Source organism: Mustela nigripes, chromosome 12 (assembly GCF_022355385.1).
Source record: "Mustela nigripes isolate SB6536 chromosome 12, MUSNIG.SB6536, whole genome shotgun sequence".
NCBI lineage: Eukaryota > Metazoa > Chordata > Mammalia > Carnivora > Mustelidae > Mustela > Mustela nigripes.
The window spans coordinates 63835672-63859711 of NC_081568.1; the positions used below are offsets into that span (position 1 = coordinate 63835672).

The 24040-nt window shown below is 39.0% G+C and overlaps 1 protein-coding gene across 1 annotated transcript in view; it reads left to right on the forward strand.

Moving 5' to 3' along the window:
* SIMC1 (SUMO interacting motifs containing 1) overlaps positions 1–24040 on the forward strand; it is a 71674-nt gene that overhangs the window by 24304 nt on the left and 23330 nt on the right. The window contains exons 2-5 of the mRNA XM_059417397.1: positions 1481–2929; positions 6322–6554; positions 7296–7365; positions 18551–18705. Coding sequence (XP_059273380.1) covers positions 1481–2929; positions 6322–6554; positions 7296–7365; positions 18551–18705 — 1907 coding nt within the window. The remainder of the gene's footprint in view (positions 1–1480; positions 2930–6321; positions 6555–7295; positions 7366–18550; positions 18706–24040) is intronic.

Genomic DNA, 24040 nt, shown 5'->3' on the forward strand with positions numbered 1-24040 from the left:
GACATGTAAAAATTTCTCACAGTGACTATGGATATTCCTTTTTCTCCTTGTACCTGTATGTTTTTTTTGTTTTATGAAGATTATGTTATTAGGCATGCAGTTTTAAAGATTGATTGATTGATTGATTGATTGATTTGACAGAGAGAGGGTGAGCATGAGCAGTAGGAGTAACAGGCAGAGGGGGAGTGAGAAGCAGGTTTCCTGCTGAACAGAGAGCCCTGCACAGGACCCTGGGGTTATGACCTGAGCAGAAGGCAGACACTTAACCAAGTGAGTCACCCAGGCACCCCTAGGCTTACAGTTTTGAAATTATTATATCTTGATGAACTAAGTCTTATTGTACAGTGGCCTCTTTATCTCTAGTAATGCTGTTTTCATTGAAATCTAATTTGTCTGATACTGGCTTTCTTTTGGTTGTTTTTTTTCTTGTTTTATCTCCTCCCATGTTTTTACATTTATATATCAATTCTAACTTTTATTTGGTTGGTAATCAGAGTATCTAGTTAGCCCTTCTGATCAGAAATGGAGTTCTTTTTTTTTTTAAATCCTGGAATCAATTTGCTAATACTTTATGGAGGATATTTACATTCATATTTGTCAATGAGACTGATCAGTAATTAGGGTGATATTATTTGTCATCCACACTGAGACAATTTTGAGAATGAAAGGGAGTATAATATTTTTCCAGGCTTATGGCATAGAGATTGATTATAGTACTGTTGGCTGGCATCATCAGGATTTATGAACTGCCTAATCATTTTGGCAAGGAATGGAGGTAAAGATAGGAGGTTTTCCAGTAACTAACCTAGTTAGGATTCAGACTTAACCCTGTTGGTTTTGCAACAGTTATTGTGTTATTCTATATATCTGACTGATTATATGTTAAATGAAATTGTACAGAGAAAGAAGGATACAGACCTGAATTTGAATGTCTGTCTTTGTGACTTAATTATATAATCCTTAGGTAATGACCTAACCCCTCTGAACTCCATTTTCCCGATCTGTGTAATGGAGATTATAATGCCTACCTGGTAGGAATATTATGAAAATTAAAGATACATGAAAACACTCAATATGTTCTTAGTACATAGTAGATTCTCTTATGTTAGCTTACCTCCTTCTTTAGTCCCTGTTACAAATTATCCTGTGTGTTCGGTTTTCGAAACAAAGGTTGCTTTTTCCCTTGTGACTTATGGTTGAAATCTTCCCAACTTCTCCTCTGTTTACTTTGGATCAGAGAAAATTTCCCACTATGCCCTCAATTACATGCATGTGGCACTTGGATAATTTAGGAAGGTATAGAAATTGACAGCAGAATTTCAACCAAAGGAAATAAATTAATGCTTATGTTATATAAAATGTATAAATTATCAATGAATTGAAAAGGTAAAATATGGTTATCCTTAAAAGCTCAGATGTAAATCTTCTTAGATAAAGCAAAGCATACTTGACCTCTTATATTCTCACAATCCTTTAACAGGACTTCATTGACTTAACTAGAGAAACCAGACCAAGGGCAAAGGATCGCAATGGACTCTGTGTGATTGACCTGACAAGAACTGAGGAAGAAAACAGACCTATCGCCACTCTTGACTTGACTCTAGAACCTGTTGCTGCTTCCCAGAAAGAGCCAGCCAGTCTTCAGACATGTGCCAGCCTCTCCAGCAAAGAGGTGACAGAAGGGCGGGTAGACAGAAGCTCTTGGCCTACAGCACGGAGAATCATTAACAGCGATCCTGTGGATTTGGACCTTTTGGAAGAAACCGCATTTGAATGTCCACAACCCCCTACATCCATCAGTGGGGACTCTGTTTATCCAGCAGAGCCAAATTGTAGCTCAACATCATTCAAAGGTGACCTTGGCTTCTTGGCAAGCCTACAGCTATCTTCAGATATTTGCTCCCTCTCCCCAACAAGCAATCAGAGAGCACCCTTGCCATGCCCACAGCAAGATGTGCCTTGCCCACCTCAAGCCTTGCCATGCCCACTGCGAATCTTGCCATGCCCACTGCGAGCCTCACCATGTCCACCACGAGCCTCCTCATGCCCACCACGAGCTTTGTCATGCACATCACAAACCGTGCAGTGCCAAGTACAAGCTTTGACTCACCTGCCTCAAGAAGTTCCATGCTCTTCTCGAAATATGCCATGCCTTCAGCAGAATGTGCCAAGCCCACCTCCAGACTCATCGTGGCAACCTCAGCACTCACCTGACCCACCTCAAGACTCACTGTGCCCACCTCAAGACTCTCAGGGCCTACCTCAAGATGTACCAGGCCCACCGCAAAACATATCTTATCCACAAAATGTGGCACATTTACAAAATGTGCCACAGTCACAAAATGTGCCACAGTCATCATTTGATGTGCCACAGTCACCAAGACACATACCACAGTCACCAGAAGATGTGCCACAGTCACTAGCAGATGTGCCACAGTCACCAGAAGATGTGCCACAGTCACCAGAAAGTGTGCCGCATTCCCCTGGAGAAGTCCCAGACTTCCCAGGAGATACAGTCCATTCACCTGGAGACATGCCATGCTTGCCAGGAGACATGCCACACTCACTTGGAGACTTGCCTCACTTACCACGAGACAGGTCTTACTCTCTCCAAAATGATATACGGAACCATGACGCTCCTATGGAAGTCTCAGCTCCATCCTCACCAAGGTTCTCTCCCAGCCCACAGTCTCCACAGTCTGAAACTTCCTTACAGAAAGTTCCTTGGCTCCCCATCACAGAAACTCCAGCCAGAAAAGAGAGATCACTGTCAGAGCCTGCTAATGCCGGATCTGCCCAGGTACAAGCACAAACACCACAAGGTGGGTTATACAACAGACCATGCCTGCATAGACTGAAGTACTTCTTACGACCTCCAGTGCATCACCTCTTCTTCCAGACACTAATACCAGATAAAGACGCAAGAGAGGTGAGCTAACATATCTTCCCCAAGAAATTAGGTGTCCTCTGTATAGGCCTCGCATGAAGTCACTATGCTGTAAGGAGTCCATGCATGAGAGAACAGGCCCAGGATAAATTTGAAATTTTTATCTTTTTTCTTGTGGAATCATCTAGTGTAGAGTCAGACCTGGGTTCAAGTTTCAGTTAGCAATTGGCACTGTAGAAGTCACTATACCTTCCTGAGCCCAAGCTTTCCTAAATGTAAAATGGAGATAAGAACACACATCACAGGATTATTAAATGACATAACATATATAAAGTGCCTATTAGAGTGTCTGGCTCCTTCTAGGCCTTCATCAATTACTTCTCTTCAATTCCTCTGCCTTCCCCTTCCTGATGCCTTTTTTACCACTCCCATATCACAGAGATAGTGATACTCTGGATACTTCAGTGCCTCCAAAATCATTACTTCCTGATTTGGAGGAGGAAATTCAATTTTAAGATTTTAATGGGAATGCTACTTCCCATTGGTCTTTATTTAGTTATGAGAACTAAACCAGATGCTTGTCTTAGCAGAGGGAAGGGAAAAAAATTGTGCCTGAGTCCTACAATATGAAGCTATTTTTTCGTTATTCATAACCTTATTATCAACATTAAGAAGACTGGCTTGAGGTAGGACAGGAATTCAAAAGGTGCGTTCTTGGAGCAATCAGCAATCCAGCATAGTATGTATCAGGCATTCACGTTGATTTGGTTTTGAAGAGTGAATTTTTTTCTCTCATTTTTATTGTTGTTACATCTTCTGATATGTTTTAGGTCTTCTTCTGAATGACTCTCCCCAGCCACTAGCTCATTCTCTTTTTTCCTGTGGGTGTGCCTGGTGTATATCAGGCCATTATAAAGAGCATTTGGGGGACTTGAGAGAGGTAGTGTTTCCCTAGTCAAGGCTGTAGTGCTTTTTAGGTGCTGCACAACTAGAGAAGCCACCAGTAGATGTAATGGGGATACCACATTCCCTTTCTATGTAAACATAGCTTAGGTAAAAAGATGGCAGTTAGGCCAAACAAAAGGGATTTTTTTGTCTCCGTTTCTTACTTTAAAGAACCTTGGCCATCTGATTACATTCACCTGTAAATCTTTTCTGTCCCATGTTTTCTTTTGGGCTTTTTTTTTTTAAAAGATTTTATTTATTTATTTGACAGAGAGAAATCACAAGTAGATGGAGAGGCAGGCAGAGAGAGAGAGAGAGGGAAGCAGGCTCCCTGCCGAGCAGAGAGCCTGATGCCCGATGCGGGACTCGATCCCAGGACCCTGAGATCATGACCCGAGCCGAAGGCAGCGGCCTACCCACTGAGTCACCCAGGCGCCCTCTTTTGGGCTTTTAATAAGTACTTCTTCACTAGGTCATTTTCGCCCAGAACTTCTTAGCCAGTCCCCATGCTGCCACATACCATTAATTGCCTCTGAATCTTCTGAGTCTTGGTTTAGCTCTAAAATAAGTCATAATGACCATATCATAAAGTTGTTTGACTTAAAAGTAAACACATAAAGCACAGGGTCACCTGGGTGGCTCAGTCATCAAGCGTTTGCCTTTGGCTCAGGTCATAATCCGGGGGTCCTGGGATCAATCCTGAATTGGGGTCCCTGCTCCTCCGGAAGCCTGCTTCTCCCTCTCCCCTCCCCCTGCTTGTATTCTCTCTTTTGCTGTCTCTCTCTGTCAAGTAAATGAAGTCTTAAAAAAAAAAAAAAAACCAGAAACAAAACCAAAACCACATAAAGCACAAAGTCAGTCGCCTTTCAAGGCCTAAAGAAATGTTTTATTATAAGTATTCATTCCCCTTAAGTATATGGGCATCAAAAGATTTTGTAAACTTTATCTATTTGTAGATGTCCCCATTTGTAGGCAAGAAATGAAAAAGTTCAAATATAGGTAAAGTGCCTCACAAGTAAAATAGTCACCAAAGTAAGATTTTTTTGTTTTTCTCTTCTCTGGTTCTTAATTTTCATTACCTGCCAGATACAGTATTGGTCTTTGGTCAGTGAGATCAGGGTTACCTTCAGGAGATTTGAGACATAAGGAAAGCTCAGTGGACTTCTGCAGATTTTCTGAATGGACAGGTCTAGCCATCACTGTTTTACTGTTATACATAAGCTATCAAATCTTTAGTTGATGTTTTAAATTTAATACTTATTCTCAGATTTTTTAAAAAAATGCTTATTTAATATAAAACATTTTATTTTATTTTAATTTTTAAAAAATATTTTATTTATTTATTTGACAGACAGAGATCACAGGTAGGCAGAGAAGCAGGCAGAGAGAGGAAGGGAAGCAGGCTCCCTGCCGAGCAGAGAGCCTGATGCAGGACTCGATCCCAGGACCCTGGGACCTTAACCGGAGCTGAAGGCAGAGGCCTTAACCCACTGAGCCATCCTTAACCCAACGCCCCTAATATAAAACATTTTAAAACATAAATAATTACTTACTGTGCTATCAGTCAGCATTTATTATTGTTAATAATTTTGGTGTATTTCCTGCTAAGTTGCCTTTTTATACATAAGCATTTTAAATTTCTTAATAATGGGGGTTTTTAACAAAATTATAGTTATTGTTATTAGATCTGGGGTTATATCACCCCATATGTGAAATCAGGTTCTGCCATTTGCTACATGCCAAATGGTTACTCTCTAAATCTGTTTCCTTATCTATAAAATAGGAATAATAATAGTATGTATTTATTAGGTTGTTGTGAGAATTTAAGTGAGGATAAGTCAAATGTTCAAAAATTATTCTTATTATTGTTATTATATTCCAATATCAAAAAACTTTTAAACTTTTTCCCTCTGATTATGAAATTAATAGGTATCTATTATGGAAAAATGCAAAAGGGCATATAAAGGAAAGTCATCCATTATTCCACCCACCACCCAGAAAATAGAAAACCACTTTTCACATATTCTTTCCCAATCTTTTTAGATACTTACTTTTAGGGGGTGGAAGGGAAGTAACTTTTGCTGTTTGGGATTCTTTTTTAACAATAAAACATATTTAAAACATCTTTCTTCACTCTTTATTTCAGTATCTGATATAGTATCATAACTACCCCTAACTATCTTCTCACCCTCACTCCAAAATCAACTTAGGCTAGCTCTTGACTCTTTTGTACTTTCTTTGCTATGCTATATTTTAGCACAGATGCAATCATATTATATGTACAACTTCAAATTCTTATTTTTTAACTTAATATTAAGTATTTTCCCATGTCCTTAAAAGTTTTTTAGATAAGGCTTTTCAGTCTTTTTCTTTTTAAATTATGAATATTTCAAATGCATGGAAAATTTTGCTGTCTTCAACCTGTTTCAGAACCTTTTGTTTTTATGTCTGTAGAAACCTATCCTAATTTCTTCTTTTTATCTCTACAGAGTAAGGGTCAAAAATTAGAACCCATTCCTCATCGAAGACTAAGAATGGTAACAAACACCATTGAAGAAAATTTTCCCCTGGGGACTGTGCAGTTTTTGATGGACTTTGTGTCACCCCAGCATTACCCACCCAGAGAAATTGTGGCTCACATCATCCAGAAAATCCTGCTCAGTGGCTCCGAAACCGTGGATGTCCTAAAGGAGGCCTATATGCTTCTCATGAAAATTCAACAGTATGAACCTTAGATGTTGGTGACTCTCCTAGGGAACCTGGACTCAGGGCACAGCTTTCTCTTGCCTAAGCTTGACTCAGCTAACCATTCAAGAGTGTGACGTAGTATGTCAGTGTTATTTGGGTTGCAAGTGACAGGAAACCCAATCCAAACTAGCTTTAACATCTGATAACAGAGAATTTGATTATTCATGTTACTAGAAACCTAGGAATAAGATTTAATTCAGTTCAAAATTGTTACCAGGATCCATTTTTCAGTCCTGCTTTGCTCTTCTTTTCAGGATCTACTTAGTAGTCTTTTCAGCTTCCAGCTTTTATGGGACAGAGAGTCCACTTCCTTTATAATCACACAAGATTTCTGAAGTTGAGTCTTACGGGCTTTAATTGCCATAACATAGGACATGAGCTCTTTTTTAAACCAATCACTGTGAACTGAAGGATAGAATATCATGATTGGCTAAATATGCTTCATAGGCTTCATCATAGGATCCTAGTAGATAAAACTAATGGGCTAGAGTAATAAAGTATTGATTTCTTCAAGGCAAAATTGGGTTACTAGTGCCTTCCAAAAGAGAAGTGGATAGTGAAAGTTGCACTATCCTCAGGTGACATGGTATCATGTCAAAGGATGGGCAAGAGTAGTGAGAATAAAAGGAGGTTTCTTGTTTCTGTCATCTTCCACATCCCATCCCCTCTTCCACTGAACTCTCCAGAATTCTAATTGGTGTCATTTGACTTTCAGGCTACATCCAGCTAATGCCAAGACAGTGGAGTGGGACTGGAAGCTGCTCACTTACGTCATGGAGGAAGAGGTAACATAACAATTATGAGGGTGTGTCTTTTGCGCAAGTCTTAATTAGAAACAGAAGTGATGGCAAATCTAGTAGTAAAGTCTTTGACCTTATTCCCTCCTTGTACTCCCATACCCACCAAAAAATCCCTGTTAAAATGGTATATGCTGTCTTCTAATTCAAAATTAAGTACATTCACTTATCCTTCCCCTTATCTTCATTGACATGGATTTATATCTTATCTTTATCTATTCCTTTACTATTCTTTTAAATGGAATCTTAAGAAGGGGAAGGGCAACAGATCTGAATGAAACCTAAAAGAACTAAAGGAAATGTAAGATTGTTACTGGTGAAGCTAGACAGAGAAAGCCACAGGCTATAATACATGCAGCCAAGGAGTGAGAAAATCTACCCTTTAGAGCAGAGAGTTTTCAGAGATAGGCCATAACTTTGTTAAAAATTTGTAGATAGAACTGACAACCTCTCCATTCTTGAGTACAGAAATTTCAGTCATCAGGCTACCTAATTTCAGGGGGAAAGTCAGAGGGTTTATTGTCTAAAAACATTGAATGAACTATCTGTCATAAACAAAGGCACCTAGTATAGAGTTGGTATTCCAGAAAAACTCTTCCGCATTCTGATTTCTAGGGATCCTTAAACTTAATTGCCAGCTTTCTATCTGCTCACCCAAAGCACTTGGATGGAACAAATTACTTTCAACTTAGAATTCTAAACTCAACCAAACTATTATTCAAGTGTGAGTGTAACATAAAGACATGTAGGAACTTGAAAAAATACCCCCTCACCCCATTTCTTTGGTTACCTAAAGGTATGGATCAAAAGAATGAGAATGGAGGAGTAATAAAGAGGGAGGCACAGGATCCAGGGAACACGAGATTTCTCCAAGAGAATAATAGAATTCCTAAAATTATGTTGAATAGTAGACCTAGAGAGCATTCACTCCGGATTGGAACAAAATAATTTAGGACTTTAAGAATTATCTGGGAAACATCACCAAGATGATAGACAAAGGAGCTCCAGGCTATTGTTCTCCAATGGAAATGCCAAATTAAGAAAAATATATGGACCAGTATACTTCTGTGAAAACTTTGGAGATAATTGAGAATCTCTAGTACCCAAGAAAATGCATAATTAAGAAAGGACTCAATGAAAGGAGTAGGAAATCAGGGTTATTTTGTGTGTCCATGCCCCTCCTCTACCTACCGTAGAATGGTGCAACTGGTAGGAAACCTCACACATCTCAGCTCCTCCCTCAGGGTGGAAACAAAAGAGTCGACTTTGAGTCCAGTGCCTTGGCTTGTTAGGGAGCTGCCCAACGGATAGTTTTTGTCTCACATGACTCAAATCACTAATGGGAATAGTGGTATAATTTGAAAGCTGCTGAAAAGAGAGGTGAGCACTGCCACATGTTAGAGCTTCAGGAATTTTGTAGTTCCACAGGCAGTACCAGGGGAGCAGGAGGCTGCATTCCTGAGAAGAAACAAAGGCAAGTCATTTAGGAAATTAAGACAGATAAAAGCACAGATACAAGCCCAGAGAAAACATATCCCCAGGAAAGTTCTAAGAAAATCCAGGACCTTTATTCAGGCTAATTGGTGAAGATCTCACCCTGCATGAACTCAGTGAATAGACTGAGAAGGGTGTTTGTTTTTTCCAAATGCTTAAACCTCAACTAAAGATTACAAGGCATATGAAGAAACTGGAAATTATGTCCCAGTCAGAGGAACAGAATAAAACTCTAGAAACCAACCATAAAGTAACACAGATCTCTCAACTTCCTAACAAAAAATGTTTTTAAACTATCTCAAAAATGCACAAGGAGGGGCGCCAGGGTAGCTCAGTCAGTTAAGTGTTCAACTCTTGATTTTGGCTCAGGTTGTCATGGGATCAAGCCCTGCAACAGGCTCTGTGCTCAGCACAGAGTTGGCTTGGGATTCTTCCTCTCCCTCTGCTCTTGCACGTCCCTCCTTCTCATGCATGCACATGTGTGCACACACTCACTCTCTAAAATAAATAAATAAATAAATCTTGGGATGCCTGGGTGGCTCAGTTGGTTAAGCAGCTGCCTTCGGCTCAGGTCATGAACCCAGCATCCTGGGATTGAGTCCCACATGGGGTTCCTTGCTCAGCAGGGAGCCTGCTTCTCCCTCTGCCTCTGCCTGCCATTCTGTCTGCCTGTGCTCGCTCTCTTTCCCTCTCTCTCTGACAAATAAATAAAATCTTAAAAATAAATAAATAAATAAATAAATCTTCTTAAAAAATGCACAAGGAGCTAAAAGAGAACAGGGATAGACAACTAACTGAAGCATGAAAATGATGCACGAACAAAATGAGAATATTAAAAAACTATTAGAAAGAATCAAACATTCTGGAGCTGGAAAGTATAATAACTGAACTGAAAAATTCACTAGAGGGATTCAACAGCAGACTTGACAGGTAGAAGAAAACAGTCAATGAATTTGAAGGAAGGTTATTTGAAATCATTGAGACAGAGGAACAAAAAGAAAACAAAATGAATAATATTGAAGAGAGCCTAAGGGACTATGGGATATCATTAAGTGGACCATATATGCATTATGGGAGTCTGAAGAGAAGAGAGAAAGGAGCAGAGAGCTTATTTGAAAAAAATAGTGACCCTGAACTTCCCAAATCTGAGGAAAGAAATAGACATACAATTTCATGAAGCTCAATTCCAATGAGGTTAAACTAAAGACTCATACCAAGACATGATACAGTCAAAGTGTCAAAAGTTAAAGACAGACTCTTGAAAACAGCAAGAGAAAAGTGACTTACCATATACATGAGAGGTTGCATAAGATTTTCAGAAAATTCTCAGCAGAACCTTGGAAGCAGAAGGCAATAGAATGATATATTCAAAGTGCTGAAGGAAAAAAAAAAGCTATTAGCCAAAAATACTATATCCAGCAAAGCTATCCTTCAAAAATGAGGGAGAGCAGGAGAGAAGCAACACATCCCATCAGGATCTCAATAAGATAATCAGCAGATTTCTCATCAGAAGTTTTAGAAGCCAGAAGGTAGTAAGCTGATATAGTCAAAGTGCTAAAGAATAAAACTCAACCAAGATTGCTTTATTCAACAAAATTATTTTTCAAAAATGAGACAGAAATAAAGACATCCCCAGATAAACAAAAGCTGAGGGAGTTCATTTCCACCAGCCATGCCCAGCAAGAAAGCCTAAAGGGAATCCTGCAGAGTAAAACAGAACACTGATAGTAACTTGAAGCCATACGAAGAAATAAAGATGTCAGTGAAGGTAAATATATAGGCAATTATAAAAACTACTATTATTATAACAACATTTTATAACATTTGGTTTTGTATATGGTTAAGTGACTAATTCAAGTTTCATAATTATTAGTCTAAAAGCTAGTATTATTAAAACTTTGAAACTCCACATTTTGCTTTCTACATAATTTAAGATAATCATTTAAAAGAATTACTAATTTGTTTGTATGAGGGTATAGTTGTGTGACATCAACAACCAAATGGGTGACAGACCTATAAAGGAACAGTTTTTATGTTATTGAAGTTAAACTTGTATGAATTCAAATTAGAGCATCAGAATATTAAAGTCAGTCATGATGGTAACCACAAAGACAATAGCTATAGAAATACACAAAAGAAAATGACAAAAGAATTTAAAACTTTCACTATAAAAATATCAACTAAGACAAAAGACAATGATATAGGATATAAGGAACAAAAAAGCTATAAGGCATTTAGAAAACAGCACAATGACAGAAGTGCATCCTTCCTTATCAGTAATTGCTGTAAATGTAAATGAATTAAACTCTCCAGTCAAAAGACATAGATTAGCAGAATAGATAAAAACACATGATCCAACTACATGCTATCTGCAAGAAACTCACTTTACATCAAAAGACACAAGTAGGTTGAAAGTGAAAGAATGGGAAAAGATATTTCATGAAAACAGTAACCAAAACTGTACTAATATGAGACAAAATAAACTTTAAATCAGAAAATTTTGCAATACACAAAGGAGTACATTATATATTAATTAAAAGATTCAATACAGCTGTAAGATACAACAATCATAAATATTTATGTACCTAATAATAAGCAGTCAAGATATGAAGCAAAGACAGAATTGAAGGGGAAAATATAGAGAGTTCTATATTAATAATTGGAGACTTCAATACCCCACTCACATTAATGAATAGAATAACCAGAATAGAAGATAGGTAAGGAAAGAGAAAAAATTAAATAAACTTTGCAATAAACCAACCAGGTCTAACAGTTATATGCAGAATATTCTACCAATAACAGCATGCTCCTTCTTCTTAGTGCACGTGGGACATGTTCCAGGATAAACCATGTGTTAGGCCACTAATTAAGTCCCAGTAGATTTTTGTTTTGTTTTGTTTTAAGATTTTATTTATTTATTTGACAGATAGAGATCACAAGTAGGCAGAGAGGCAGGCAGAGAGAGAGGAGAGAGGAGGAAGCAGGCTCCCTGCTGAGCAGAGAGCCCGATGCGGGGCTTGATTCCAGGACCCTGGGATCATGACCTGAGCCAAAGGCAGAGGCTTTAACCCACTGAACCACCCAGGTGCCCCCCCAGTAGATTTTTAAAGATAGATATCATATAAAGTATCTTCATTTTATGAAACCAGCAATCACCCTAATAATTAAAGCCAGATAGACACTAGAAGAAAACTGCAGTCCAATATCCCTATGAACATGGATGCAAAATGTTAGTAAACCAAATTGAACACCATGTTGTATGGATTATACATCATAATCAAGTGGGATTTATCTGAAAATACAAGGATGGTTCAGTCTACAAAAATCAGTCAGTGAAATACACTACATTAACAGAATTATAGACAAAACCACATGGTCACCTCAGTTGAGGCAAAAGATGCATTTGATAGAATTCTACACATTTCCTCATAAAAACTCTCAACAAACTAGGAATAGAGGGAAACTATCTCATAAAAGTACTATATGGCCCACAGCAAACATCATATTCAGTGTCGAAATATTGAAGCTCTTCCTCCAAGATTAGGAATAAGGTAAGGATACCTACTTTTGTCTCTTCTATCCAACATAGTATTGAAAGTTCTAACCAAAGCAGTTAGGCAAGGAAGGGAAATAAAAGACATCCCAATTGAAAAGCAAGAAGCAGAATTATCTCTATTCATAGACAACATGATCTTATATGAAGAAAGCCCTAAAGATTCGACACGGAAAAATTGTTAGAGCCAATAAACAAATTCGGCAAAGTTGCAGGATACAAAATCAAGACACAAAAAAGCAATTGCATTTCTGTATACTAGCAATCTGAAAAAGAAGTTAAGAAAACAGTTCTATTAACTAAATTATCAAGAACAGTAGAATACGTTCTTAGGGGTGAACCTAACCAAAGAGACAAATAATTTGTACACTGATAACTATAAAACTTTACTGAAAGAAAATAAAGAAGACATAAATAAATGATAAGATATCTCATGCTCATAGACTGAAAGAATTAATATTGTTAAGATGTCAGTAGTACCCAAAGTAATCCACAGAATCAGCACAGTCCCTATCAAAATCCCAACAGCACTTTTTGCAGAAATAGAAAAATTTATCCTAAATTCATATGGAATTTCAGAAGACCCTGAGTAACCAAAACAACCTTGAAAAAGGAGAACAAAATGGGACTATTCATACTTGTTGATTTTAAATATAAAGCTACAGTCATCAAAACAGTGTAGTACTCATAAAGCCAGACATACAGACACATGGAATAAAATGGAGAATCCCCCTCCAAAAAATTTTGTGAGTATGGCCAAGTGACACTTATCAAAGGTGCCAAGACAATTCAATGGAGAACAGATAGTCTCAACAAATGGTTTTGGGGAAACTGGATAGCCATATGCAAAAGAATGAAGTTGGATTCTTCTCTAATACCATATACAAAAATTAACTCTAAATGGAATGAAGATCTCTGACATCAGACCAAAAATGATAAAACTGTTAGGAAAATATAGTGGAAACCTTCATGACAATGGATTTGGCTTTGTTTTCTCTGGTATGACACCAAAGACATGAGCAAATAAAAAGACAAATGGAGTTATATCAAAGTTTAAAACTTCTGTGCATCAGAGAACACAGGAGTGAAAAGGCAGTCTATGGAATGGGAGAAAACGAAAGTCACATATCTGGGGGTGCCTGGGTGGCACAGTTGGTTAAGCATCTGCCTTCAGCTCAGGTCATGATCTCAGGGTTCTGGGATTGAGCCCCACATCAGGCTCCTTGCTCGGCAGGGAACCTACTTCTCCCTCTCCCTCTGCCTGCTGCTGCTGCCCCTGCTTGTGCTAGCACGCTCTCTCTCTCAAATAAATATTTTTTAAAAAGTCACATCTGATATTAATATCCAGAATATCCAAAGAACTCCTATAACTCAACAACATTTAAATATTTCACTACAAAACTGACAGAATTAAAGAAAAAATTGAGCAGCAAACTAACCTGATTTTAAAATGGGCAAAGGACTAGAATAGACATTTTTCCAAAGATGATATCCAAATAGCCAATAAGCATGTGAAAGGATGCTCAACATCACTAATCACAGAGAAATGCAAATCAAAATTACGATGAGATATCATTTCACACTCAACAGTGTGTTGGGCCCCATGTTGGGCTCTGTGCTGGTCGTGGAGCCTACTTAAAGCAAACATTTTTAATGAAAATAAATAGTGGCAAGGATGTAGAGAAATTAGATCCCTTGCCTGCTGTGGGTAGGATTATAAAATAACATAGCCCCTGTGGAAGATTATATAGTGTTTCTTCAAAAAATTAAAACAATTACCATATGATCCATTAATCCCACTTCATATATTCCCACAGGGGTATATATGTAAAAGGATTGAAAGAAGGGTCTTGAAGAGATATTTGCACACCCATGTTTATAGCAGCATTATTCACAATAGCCAAGAAGTGGAAGTAACTGAAGTGTCCATCAACAGATGACTAGGTAAACAAAATGTGGTATATACAGATAAGATGAAACATTAATTTTGCTTTAAACAGGAAGGAAATCCTCCCATATGCTACAACATGGATGGTAGCATATTGAAGACAAAATACTAAGTGAAATAAGCCAGTTACGAAAATACAGTATATAATTTGATGTACCTGAACTGTCTATAGTAGTTATATTAATATAAAAAAGAAATGGGAGCACCTGGGTGGCTCACTTGGTTGGGTGTCCAACAGCTGATTTCACCTCATGTCTTGAACTCTGGATTGTGGATTCAGGCCCTGTGTTGGGCCCCATGTTGGGCTCTTCACTGGTCGTGGAGCCTACTTAAATTAAAAAAAAATTTTTTTTAAGCAAATAGAATTTGGGTTACCAGGGTCTAGGGGAAGGGGGAAATTGGGTGTTATTTTTCAATGTGTGTAGAGTTTCATCTTGCAAGATAGAAAAGTTCTGGAGATCTGTTGCACAATTATGTGAATATGCTTCACAGTACTAAACCATACACTTAAAAATGGTTATAATAGTAAACTTTGTTACATGTTTTTTACCACAAATTTACAAAGAAAACAGGAAATAGGGGCGCCTGGGTGGCTCAGTGGGTTAAGCCGCTGCCTTCGGCTCAGGTCATGATCTCAGGGTCCTGGGATCGAGTCCCACATCGGGCTCTCTGCTCAGCAGGGAGCCTGCTTCCCGCTCTCTCTCTCTCTGCCAGTCTCTCTACCTACCTGTGACCTCTCTCTGTCAAATAAATAAATAAAATCTTTAAAAAAAAAAGAAAAGAAAACAGGAAATAACAAATGTTTCCAAGACAGTAGAGATATAGGAAGTCTCATAAATTGCTGGTGGGAATGTAAATGGTACAGCCGCTTCAGAAAACAGTTTGGCAGTTTTTTAAAAAAAATCAAACATAAGCTTTTCATATGACCTAGCTCTTCCACTTCCAGATACTGACCCCCCAGCTGAAAATATATGTCTAATAAAGGCTAACATGTGAATGTTCATAGCAGCATTATTCATGATAACCGAAAAGTGGAAACTGGCCAAATGTCCATCAACAATTGAATGGGTAAGCAAAATGTGCTATATTTGTACATGGGAATACTATTCAGTAATTTTAAAAAACGAGCTCTTGATAACATGCTTATGACATGGACAGACCTCAAAATAAATATTAAACTAAGTAAAAGGAAGCCACGTATACAAGGTCACATACTGTATAATTCTGCATATATGAAATGTCCAGAAGGGCAAAACAGTAGAGCCCAAAGTAGAGAAGTGTTTTTACTTGGGGCTAGAGGTGGGAATGGGAATTAACTGTAAATAGGCATGAGAGATCTCATTTCAATAATGAAGATGTTCTTTTTTAACATTATTTTAGAATGAATGAGCACTCATGAGTATGGGGAAAGGCAGAGGGAGAGAATTTTCAAGGAGACTGCACACTGAGCATGGAGCCCATCATGGGACTCAATCTCATGACCCATGAGATCATGACCTAAGCTGAAACCAAGAATTGGACACTTAACCAACTGAGTCACCCAGGTACCCCATGAGGATGTTCTAAAAATTGATGCTCGTAGCTGCCAAACTCAATAAACTTACAACAAATCATTGAATTGTATTTTTAAAATGGGTAAATTTTTGAGGTTTAATAATAAAGTTTTAAAAATGAAAAAAATTGGAAAAGACAGGTATTCTCAAGATTCAACACCATTCTTGAGGAGTTGAAAGAACCAAAGTGTTCACTGTAGGCAGTGTACAGAGAATAAAGAAAAGAAACTTTGGGAAAAACAAAAAGCTTCAGAAGAAAGGAATGATTTTCTTAATATACTATTATATGGATTTCCATCATCAGTCCATGGAAGACTGCTAGTCCCCACATAAAGAGCCTTGTAACCCAGATGTTTCTCTCTCTCAAAAGCATAGCCACCAGTCTCTCTCCTGTGCCATAGTAAATAATTTTAACGTAGTATTCATACTGTAAATACTATTTATTTATAATATTTAGAATCAATTTATATACAAGGCATAAAGGAATTTTATTAGCCTTGACAGAAAACAAAAGCATAGAAGATAAAGATTAGGGGATGAAAAGGGATAGGATCTCTGAGAATAGTAGGATTGCTATAACATCTTTATCTCAATCCCAAGTGGGGAGTCAAGAGATACTATCTATAGATGTTGGAACATAAATTGAGATAGTTATTTTAGGAAGAGCAGGAAAATGGCACAGTAAGTTAAATCCTTATCTAGCACAGCAGAAGCCAATAGGTAACGTCTAAAGTTAATAAATCAAGAAATAGTGATCAGAGCACCTTTTTTTTTCTTTTTCTATTTGACATTGTCCCTTTTTAAATTAACATATAATGTATTATTTATTTCAGGGGAACAGCTCTATGAATCATGTCTTAACACAATTCACAGCACTAACCATAGCACATACCCTCCCCAATGTCCATCACCCCACCACCCCATCCCTTCCATCCCTCTCCACTCCAGCAACCCTCAATTTGTTTCCTGAAACCAAGAGTCTCTTATGGTTTATCTACCTCTCTGGTTTCATCTTGTTTCATTTTTCCTTCCCTTCCCTGTCTTGTTTCTTAAATTCCTCAAATCAGTGAGATAATATGATAATTGTCGCCCTCTGATTGACTTATTTCACTTAGCATAATACCCTCTAGTTCCCTCCGCCTTGTTGCAAATAGGAAGGTTTTGGGTTTTTGGTGGCTACATAGTATTCCATTGTGTGTATGTGTGTGTGTATATATGTATATGTAAATATATACATACCACCTCTTCTTTATCCATTCATCTGTTGATGGACATCTAGGTTCTTTCCACAGTTTGGCTACAGTGGTCATTGCTGCTATAAACATTTGGGTGCACGTGCCCCTTTGGATCACTACATTTGTATCTTTAGGGTAAATACCCAGTAGTGCGATTGCTGGTCATTGGGTAGCTCTATTTTCAACTTTTTGAGGAACATCCATGCTGTTTTCCAGAGTGGCTGCACCAGCTTGCATTCCCACCAACAGTGTAGAAGGTCTTTTTAGAGATGATTAGGTTAACTTTCAGAAGAAAGAGTTTAAAATTTCCCTCTAAGGTACTGCAGGGGGCAAGCAGTAGTGGAGAGTGCGAGGTGTTAGTGGAAGACTTCCATCATAAATCTAGCACAAGTACTTGATTTTTTAAAACATCATTTGCACCAATTAATAAAGATAAGAGAAAAATACACACATTTGGAAGACAAGGTTATCCATCCCCACCTCCTCTTTAAAAAGGAAAAAATTATTTGTGCCTACCATGTTTATTCTTCTTCCTGCTGACTAAACCATACCCTAGTCCCTGAGTATATATTCTCAGAGTATATGCTTACCCCGTAGTGTTTGAAAAGCTTAAGAGTCCAGCAATGGTTCAGGGCCTCGTTCTTTGAATTTTCAAAGCCTGAGCTCCTGGACCTGGGTCCCAGCACTTGTCTCCCAGTAAAGGGAAACCAGCAAATGGTGTTATGTCTGCCTGGTGTGTCACAGGTCCTTACAGTGATTTTGGTATGGTTATGGTTATCACCACGTAAATCACAGAGACACTGAGACTAAGAAGGACAAGTTGAATAAGGTGTGGATCTGAGTTTAAAAACGTCAAGCAAAAATAAATACGTAAGGTCTGTGTGCCATCAAAGCCCACATTCTTACCTACATCAGTTGGGCTTTCTCAGTTAGGATCATTTCACTGTAACAGAAAACCCAACTTAGACTTGCTAGAACAATGAAGATATGCATCAGCTCACATTACTAGAAGTTTAGCAGTGGTATGGATATCTTGACTGCTCAATCAGCAGCCCAGCAGGGTCATTTAGGAACCAGTTTTTGTCTTTCTGTTCTGATAGCCACAGTTTGGGGTTTATCCTGAGACTGATAGTCAAGTTCAGTGAGAGACTGACTTCTCATGGCTATATGTCTCTTAAAATTAGGAAGCCTATAGTCCTGAGGCTCCAGGCTCCAAGACTGCCCTATTTTCCCTTTTTTCTAATGACGTAGACTGCCTGCTCTCAGGAACTTCTTTTAGGTACAAACTTGTTGCCGCATGGCCTTCCCTTGGTCTGCATATTTATGAGAGCCCAATACTCACTGTCATCAGGAAATTGAGGGAAATACTTCTCTTTTTTTGCCCCCACAGGGACAGAATCTGCCTGGGCGAGTCCTTTTTCTACGTTATGTGGTACAGACCCTGGAGGATGACTTCCAGCAGATCCTGAGGAGGCAGCGACAGCACCTGCAGCAGTCCATTGCAAGCACTGTGCTGTCCTGCGACAAGCAGCCCCACAATGTCAGGTAACCAGGGTCTGAGCCCGGGGCTGACGAGAGGTTGGGAGCATAGGTGGGCAGCGACTCAAGCCTCGAGAACATTGTGGGGATGAGGCTAGAGTCACTTGATAGTATAACAGTGATAGCTATTAAAACTATAGATGATCTGGGGCACCTGGGTGGCTCAATCATTAAGAGTTTGCCTTCAGCTCAGGTCATGATCCCAGCGTCCTGGGATCGAGCCCCACTTCGGGCTCCCTGCTCAGCAGGAAGTCTGCTTTCCTTCTCCTAGCCCCCCTGCTTGTGTTCCCTTTCTCTCTGTGTATCTCTCTCTGTCAAATACATAAATAATATCTTTTAAAAAACCACAAAACTATAGATGATCCTACAGGGTGCCTGGGCAGCTTGGTCATTAAGCAAGCAGCTGCCTTTGGCTCAGGTCATGATCCTGGGGTCCTGGGATCGAGTCCCGCATTGGGCTCTGCTCGGCCTGCTTCTCCCTCTCCCTGTCCCCCTACTTCTGTTCCCTCTCTCATTGTATGTGTCTGTCTCTCTGTGAAATAAATAAATATCTTTTCAAAACAAAACTATAGGTGATACTAAAAGAAAAACCTCTCTGTACCAGCTCTGTGCTAGGCACTTCAGCCTTCGTGGTTTTTCTCAAGATCATCAGATGTTCTTTGGTGTATTTCAGAATTGTCCAGACAGCCTCAGGAGACCCAAGGGGAGATCTTAACTATGCAAAACTTTTCACAGCTTTCATAAACCTCGATTTATTTTCATATTCCTGAGTAACTCAAAATAACTTACTTGTCACTACTAGTTTCTAAAAAGTAATATATGATAATAGGTCATGTGGCTAACAATCCAGGACAAAATGGTAGCTAGGAAGCATGTGTTCTTTTTTGTAGAATCAGGGCAAGAGAGAGCTTCTGGAAGCTTCAGAGCAGGGAGACACCATATCGGTGGGAGAAATTGTGATTTCTGGGGTGGTGATCTCAGGCTGGAATTTTCCTCTGCGAATTACAACTCTTGCTTTTTTTGGAAATGGTTTTTGCCAGACTAAAGTACCAGCATCCTTTGAAACTCTTCCATTCATGTTTATGTTCCCATATGTTCTTGCATGTTTGTTAAAAATAGTATTCTGTGGGCCAATGTAGGATATTAACTGTTATAACTACTTCAGTAGAAAAGGAGGAACCTTCATATTGTTTTGAGCATCATCCAGCTTCCCTGCTTAGTTTGCATGGCTGTCTTCATTTTCCAAGACATGGCATTTTATGTAGCTTAAATGTTAATGACTGTAGGATAGAAAACCAGTAAGTAGAGAATCTACAAAAAGCACAGAATAGCATAGTTGTGTTTTTTTTTTTTAACTTACTTATTTATCAGAGAGAGAGGGAGAGAGAGCGAGCACAGGCGGACAGAATGGCAGGCAGAGGCAGAGGGAGAAGCAGGCTCCCTGTGGAGCAAGGAGCCCGATGTGGTACTCGATCCCAGGACGCCGGGATCATGACCTGAGCCGAAGGCAGCTGCTTAACCAACTGAGCCACTCAGGAGTCCCGCATAGTTGTGTTTTGAATGGAAAAACGACAGTTTAATTAATGAGAGCAACTCTAGCAACCATTCTGCTCTGTGAGCATAGGCACTGGACTGAGTGGAAGACGAGGGACAGACCTACTTGACCCAGTCATGTCAGTTGCTTTCGTTTCTACTTTGCACTATGCAGAGTGTGATCTCGGGTTTAAGGTTTAAAGGTAGGCATTTGTGGCTTCATAGTCAAGCCAGATCCTCTATTTTGCTTTTTATCAACAAGAATAATCATCTGTTCAGATGAAGGAAAAACTTGTTGTTTTTGATTCACTAAGAGATGGATATTAGATTGAGGTTGTGGTTACACAGATGTATACATCTATTTATCAAGCTTATCAGGTAAAAACCTGTGTGCAATTTATTGTACATAAACCTTAAAGATGAGTTTTTGTTAATTGGAATATAGCTGATACATGTTGTATTAGATTTAGGTGTACAGCGTACTGATTGGACACAACTGTATGTTGTGCTTTGCTCACCACAGTGTGGCCACCATGTGTCACCACACTACATTGCTATAATATCACTGATTACATTCCCTATGCTGTACCTTTCAGCCATGTGACTCATTCATTCCATAACTGGTAGCCCGTGCGCCCTAACCCCCTCCGCCCGCTTTCCTCATCCTCCCACCCCTTGTGCTCTGGCAACCACCAATTTGTTTTCTGTATTTATGAGTCTGTTTCTGGTTTTTTCTTTTGTTTAGACTCCACAAATAAGTGGAATCAAATGATATCTGTATTTCTGTGACTTACTTCATCTAGCATAATACCCTCTTGGTCCATCCATGTTCTCACAAATGGCGAGATCTCATTCTTTCTCCTTTATCCATTCTGTTGGTGGACACTTGAGTTACTGCCATGTCTTAGCTACTATAAATAATGCTACATAGAACATAGGTGCTGTTCTGAACAAAAGACTCACATCAGCCATGTTTCCTTCTCAAAAAGGAAAGAAAACTCTATTATTAATATTATTATTATTAATTATTATAGAAGCCTAGTAGAAACAGAAAAGGAAATGGACCTATGCATAGATGAAGGTAATAATATACAAAACATGAGAATAAGGCAAAGTCACATCAAATCAGGTACTTAACAACATCCAGCCTCAGCAGCTGGGGAAGCCCCGTGGACAGCCAGGCTGAAGTCCCGACTGAGAAGCCTGGGCAGAGCATCCTCCCCTCGGGCGAGACTTCTAACTGACCATTCCCATAAGGGCCATATTTATAGGGTAAATGACAGGGTTTGAAGTTAAATATTTGTTTGCCTACATGCAGTTTGGAGCAAGCTGCATTTCCATGTTACCGTATTTCTATATTTTCAAGGAACCTGGGCTCTGTGTGTCTGCCTCCCCTCCAGGATTCCATTCCAGGAAGTCAGCCCAGCATAGAGTAGGAGGGCATGTGAGACATGAATTGTAGCCCTTGGTGTCCAGAACAGAAGGGCCAGTTCTGACCCAGAGGCCAGAAAATGTATTTCAAACAACCAGGCTTCCAAGGCTATTCACATAGCATAAGCTCACAAACAACATTCCTTAGCCTGCCTGTGTACATGCATGTCCATATGGTCGGTTTTGTGGGAGAAATCACAAAAACATCTATCCATACGGAACAGGTGTATGTATCTTTTTGAATTCATGTTTTCATTTTCTTTAAATACCCAGTAGTGGGATTACTAGATGATAATGGTATGTCTGTTTTTAAATTTTGAGGAACCTCCATTCTGTCTCCCCAGTGGTTGTACCAATTTACATTCCCAGCAGTGCATGAGGATTCCTTTTTCTCCACAACCTCGCGAGCATTTGTTATTTCTTGTCTCAAAGATAGTAGTTTTTAAAAAGAGGGAGAGATAGCAATTCAGTCCCTATAGTACCCGTTCATATGGGGCTTTCTTTTCTTTTCTTAACTGTGCATACAGAGTAAACTAGTTCTATAAGATTTAAGAAATACACTAGTTCCCAAGTCCCTTCACCTGCATTTTCCTTTCCCACAAGGGTAATCACTTTACTTGTTTAAGTGATTTTTTGGATATTTACCTCTGTATGACTAAATAACGTGCTTGTGTTGCTAATTCTTGATTTTCCATTATTAGCTATTATTTGTTGACTTTCTACGTGAAGGATAAGAAGTTAGCTCATTTTCCTCCCTACCTCCTCCCTGACACACACATTTCCCAGCCCCCATACTAATTGATTTATATCATAATTTTCTTCAGATCAATATTCAGTGTTTCTATTACTGGACTATGTGTGCTAGTCAGAGTTGAGCCAAGTACTAAACTATGATTACTTTTCCTTTCATTTATACCTTTGTGTTTCCTTAGAGTTAATAATTGCCTTACTTTTAGTTCCCCTGTATTCTTTGTGCATATTGGAAGTCAACCCTAAATTCTCTGTTTGGTCTAAATCTCCCCTAAAGATGTTCATTTGCACTGGGTAGTCATCTTCTTCCTAAAGACCTCCTTCAGGGGGCACCTGGGTGGCTCAGTGGGTTAAGCCTTTGCCTTCGGCTCAGGTCATGATCTCAGGGTTCTGGGATCGAGCCCTGCATCGGGCTCTCTGCTCAGCAGGGAGCCTGCTTCCCTCTCTCTCTCTGCCTGCCTGCCTGCCTTCTGCCTACTTGTGATCTCTATCTGTCAAATAAATTTAAAAAAAAAAAAAAAAGACCTCCTTCAGTCTGGATTGGTTGTCCTCTTTGCCATTTTTTATCATAAATGTGAGAATTTCCTTTACTTCTTTCCAAAGTTGCATCTTTTGTGTGTGTTTGTCCTATATCTTCTCTTTCTTGGTTTACTCCATCATTTTGATGGATCAGTCTCCAGTAGCTTCCTTTTTTTTTTTTTTAAGATTTTATTTATTTATTTGACAGAGTTCACAAGTAGGCAGAGAGGCAGGCAGAGAGAGAAAGGGGGAAGCATGCTCCCTGCTGAGCAGAGAGCCCAATGCGGGGCTTGATCCCAGGACCCTGAGATCATGACCTGAGCTGAGGACAGAGGCTTAACCCCTTGAGCCACCCAGGCACCCCAGTCTCCAGTAGCTTCTTAGAAATGGATGTAGGAAGTAAAATTTTTGAGATCTTATATGTCTGAAAATATTTATATTCTCATATGTTGATTGATGACTGTATAGATATTTAGGATGGAAATAGCTTTTCTACAGAACAGTGAAGGAAATCTTTGATTTTCTTCTAGCTTCCACAATTGCTGTTAAGAAGTCGTAAGTTACTTTGATTACTCGTTTTTTGTATATGCCCTAATTTTTAACTCTGAAAATTTTTAGAATCTTTTTGCCCAGTATGCTTGTTGTAGGTCTGTAATTCATCCATTGTTCTGGGCATTCAGTCTAGAAACATCCTTTATTCCTGAAAATAGAGTTTTTATTTCCATTGTTGTGTTTTTAATTTCCAAGGGCTTTTTTTTACTTTGTCTCTAAATGTTCCTTTTTTTTTTTTTAATATTTTATTATTTATCAGAGAGAGAGAGGGGAGAGAGCGAGCACAGGCAGACAGAATGGCAGGCAGAGGCAGAGGGAGAAGCAGGCTCCCCGCCAAGCAAGGAGCCTGATGTGGGACTCGATCCCAGGACACTGGGATCATGACCTGAGCCGAAGGCAACTGCTTAACCAACTGAGCCACCCAGGCGTCCCTAAATGTTCCTTTTTAAAATTAATTAATAGTATTCTGTTCTTTCTTCTTTCATGGATCCATATGTTCTCATATCTTCAATGATACTAATGATGCCTTTTGTTTTTGTTTATTTTCTCCCAAGTT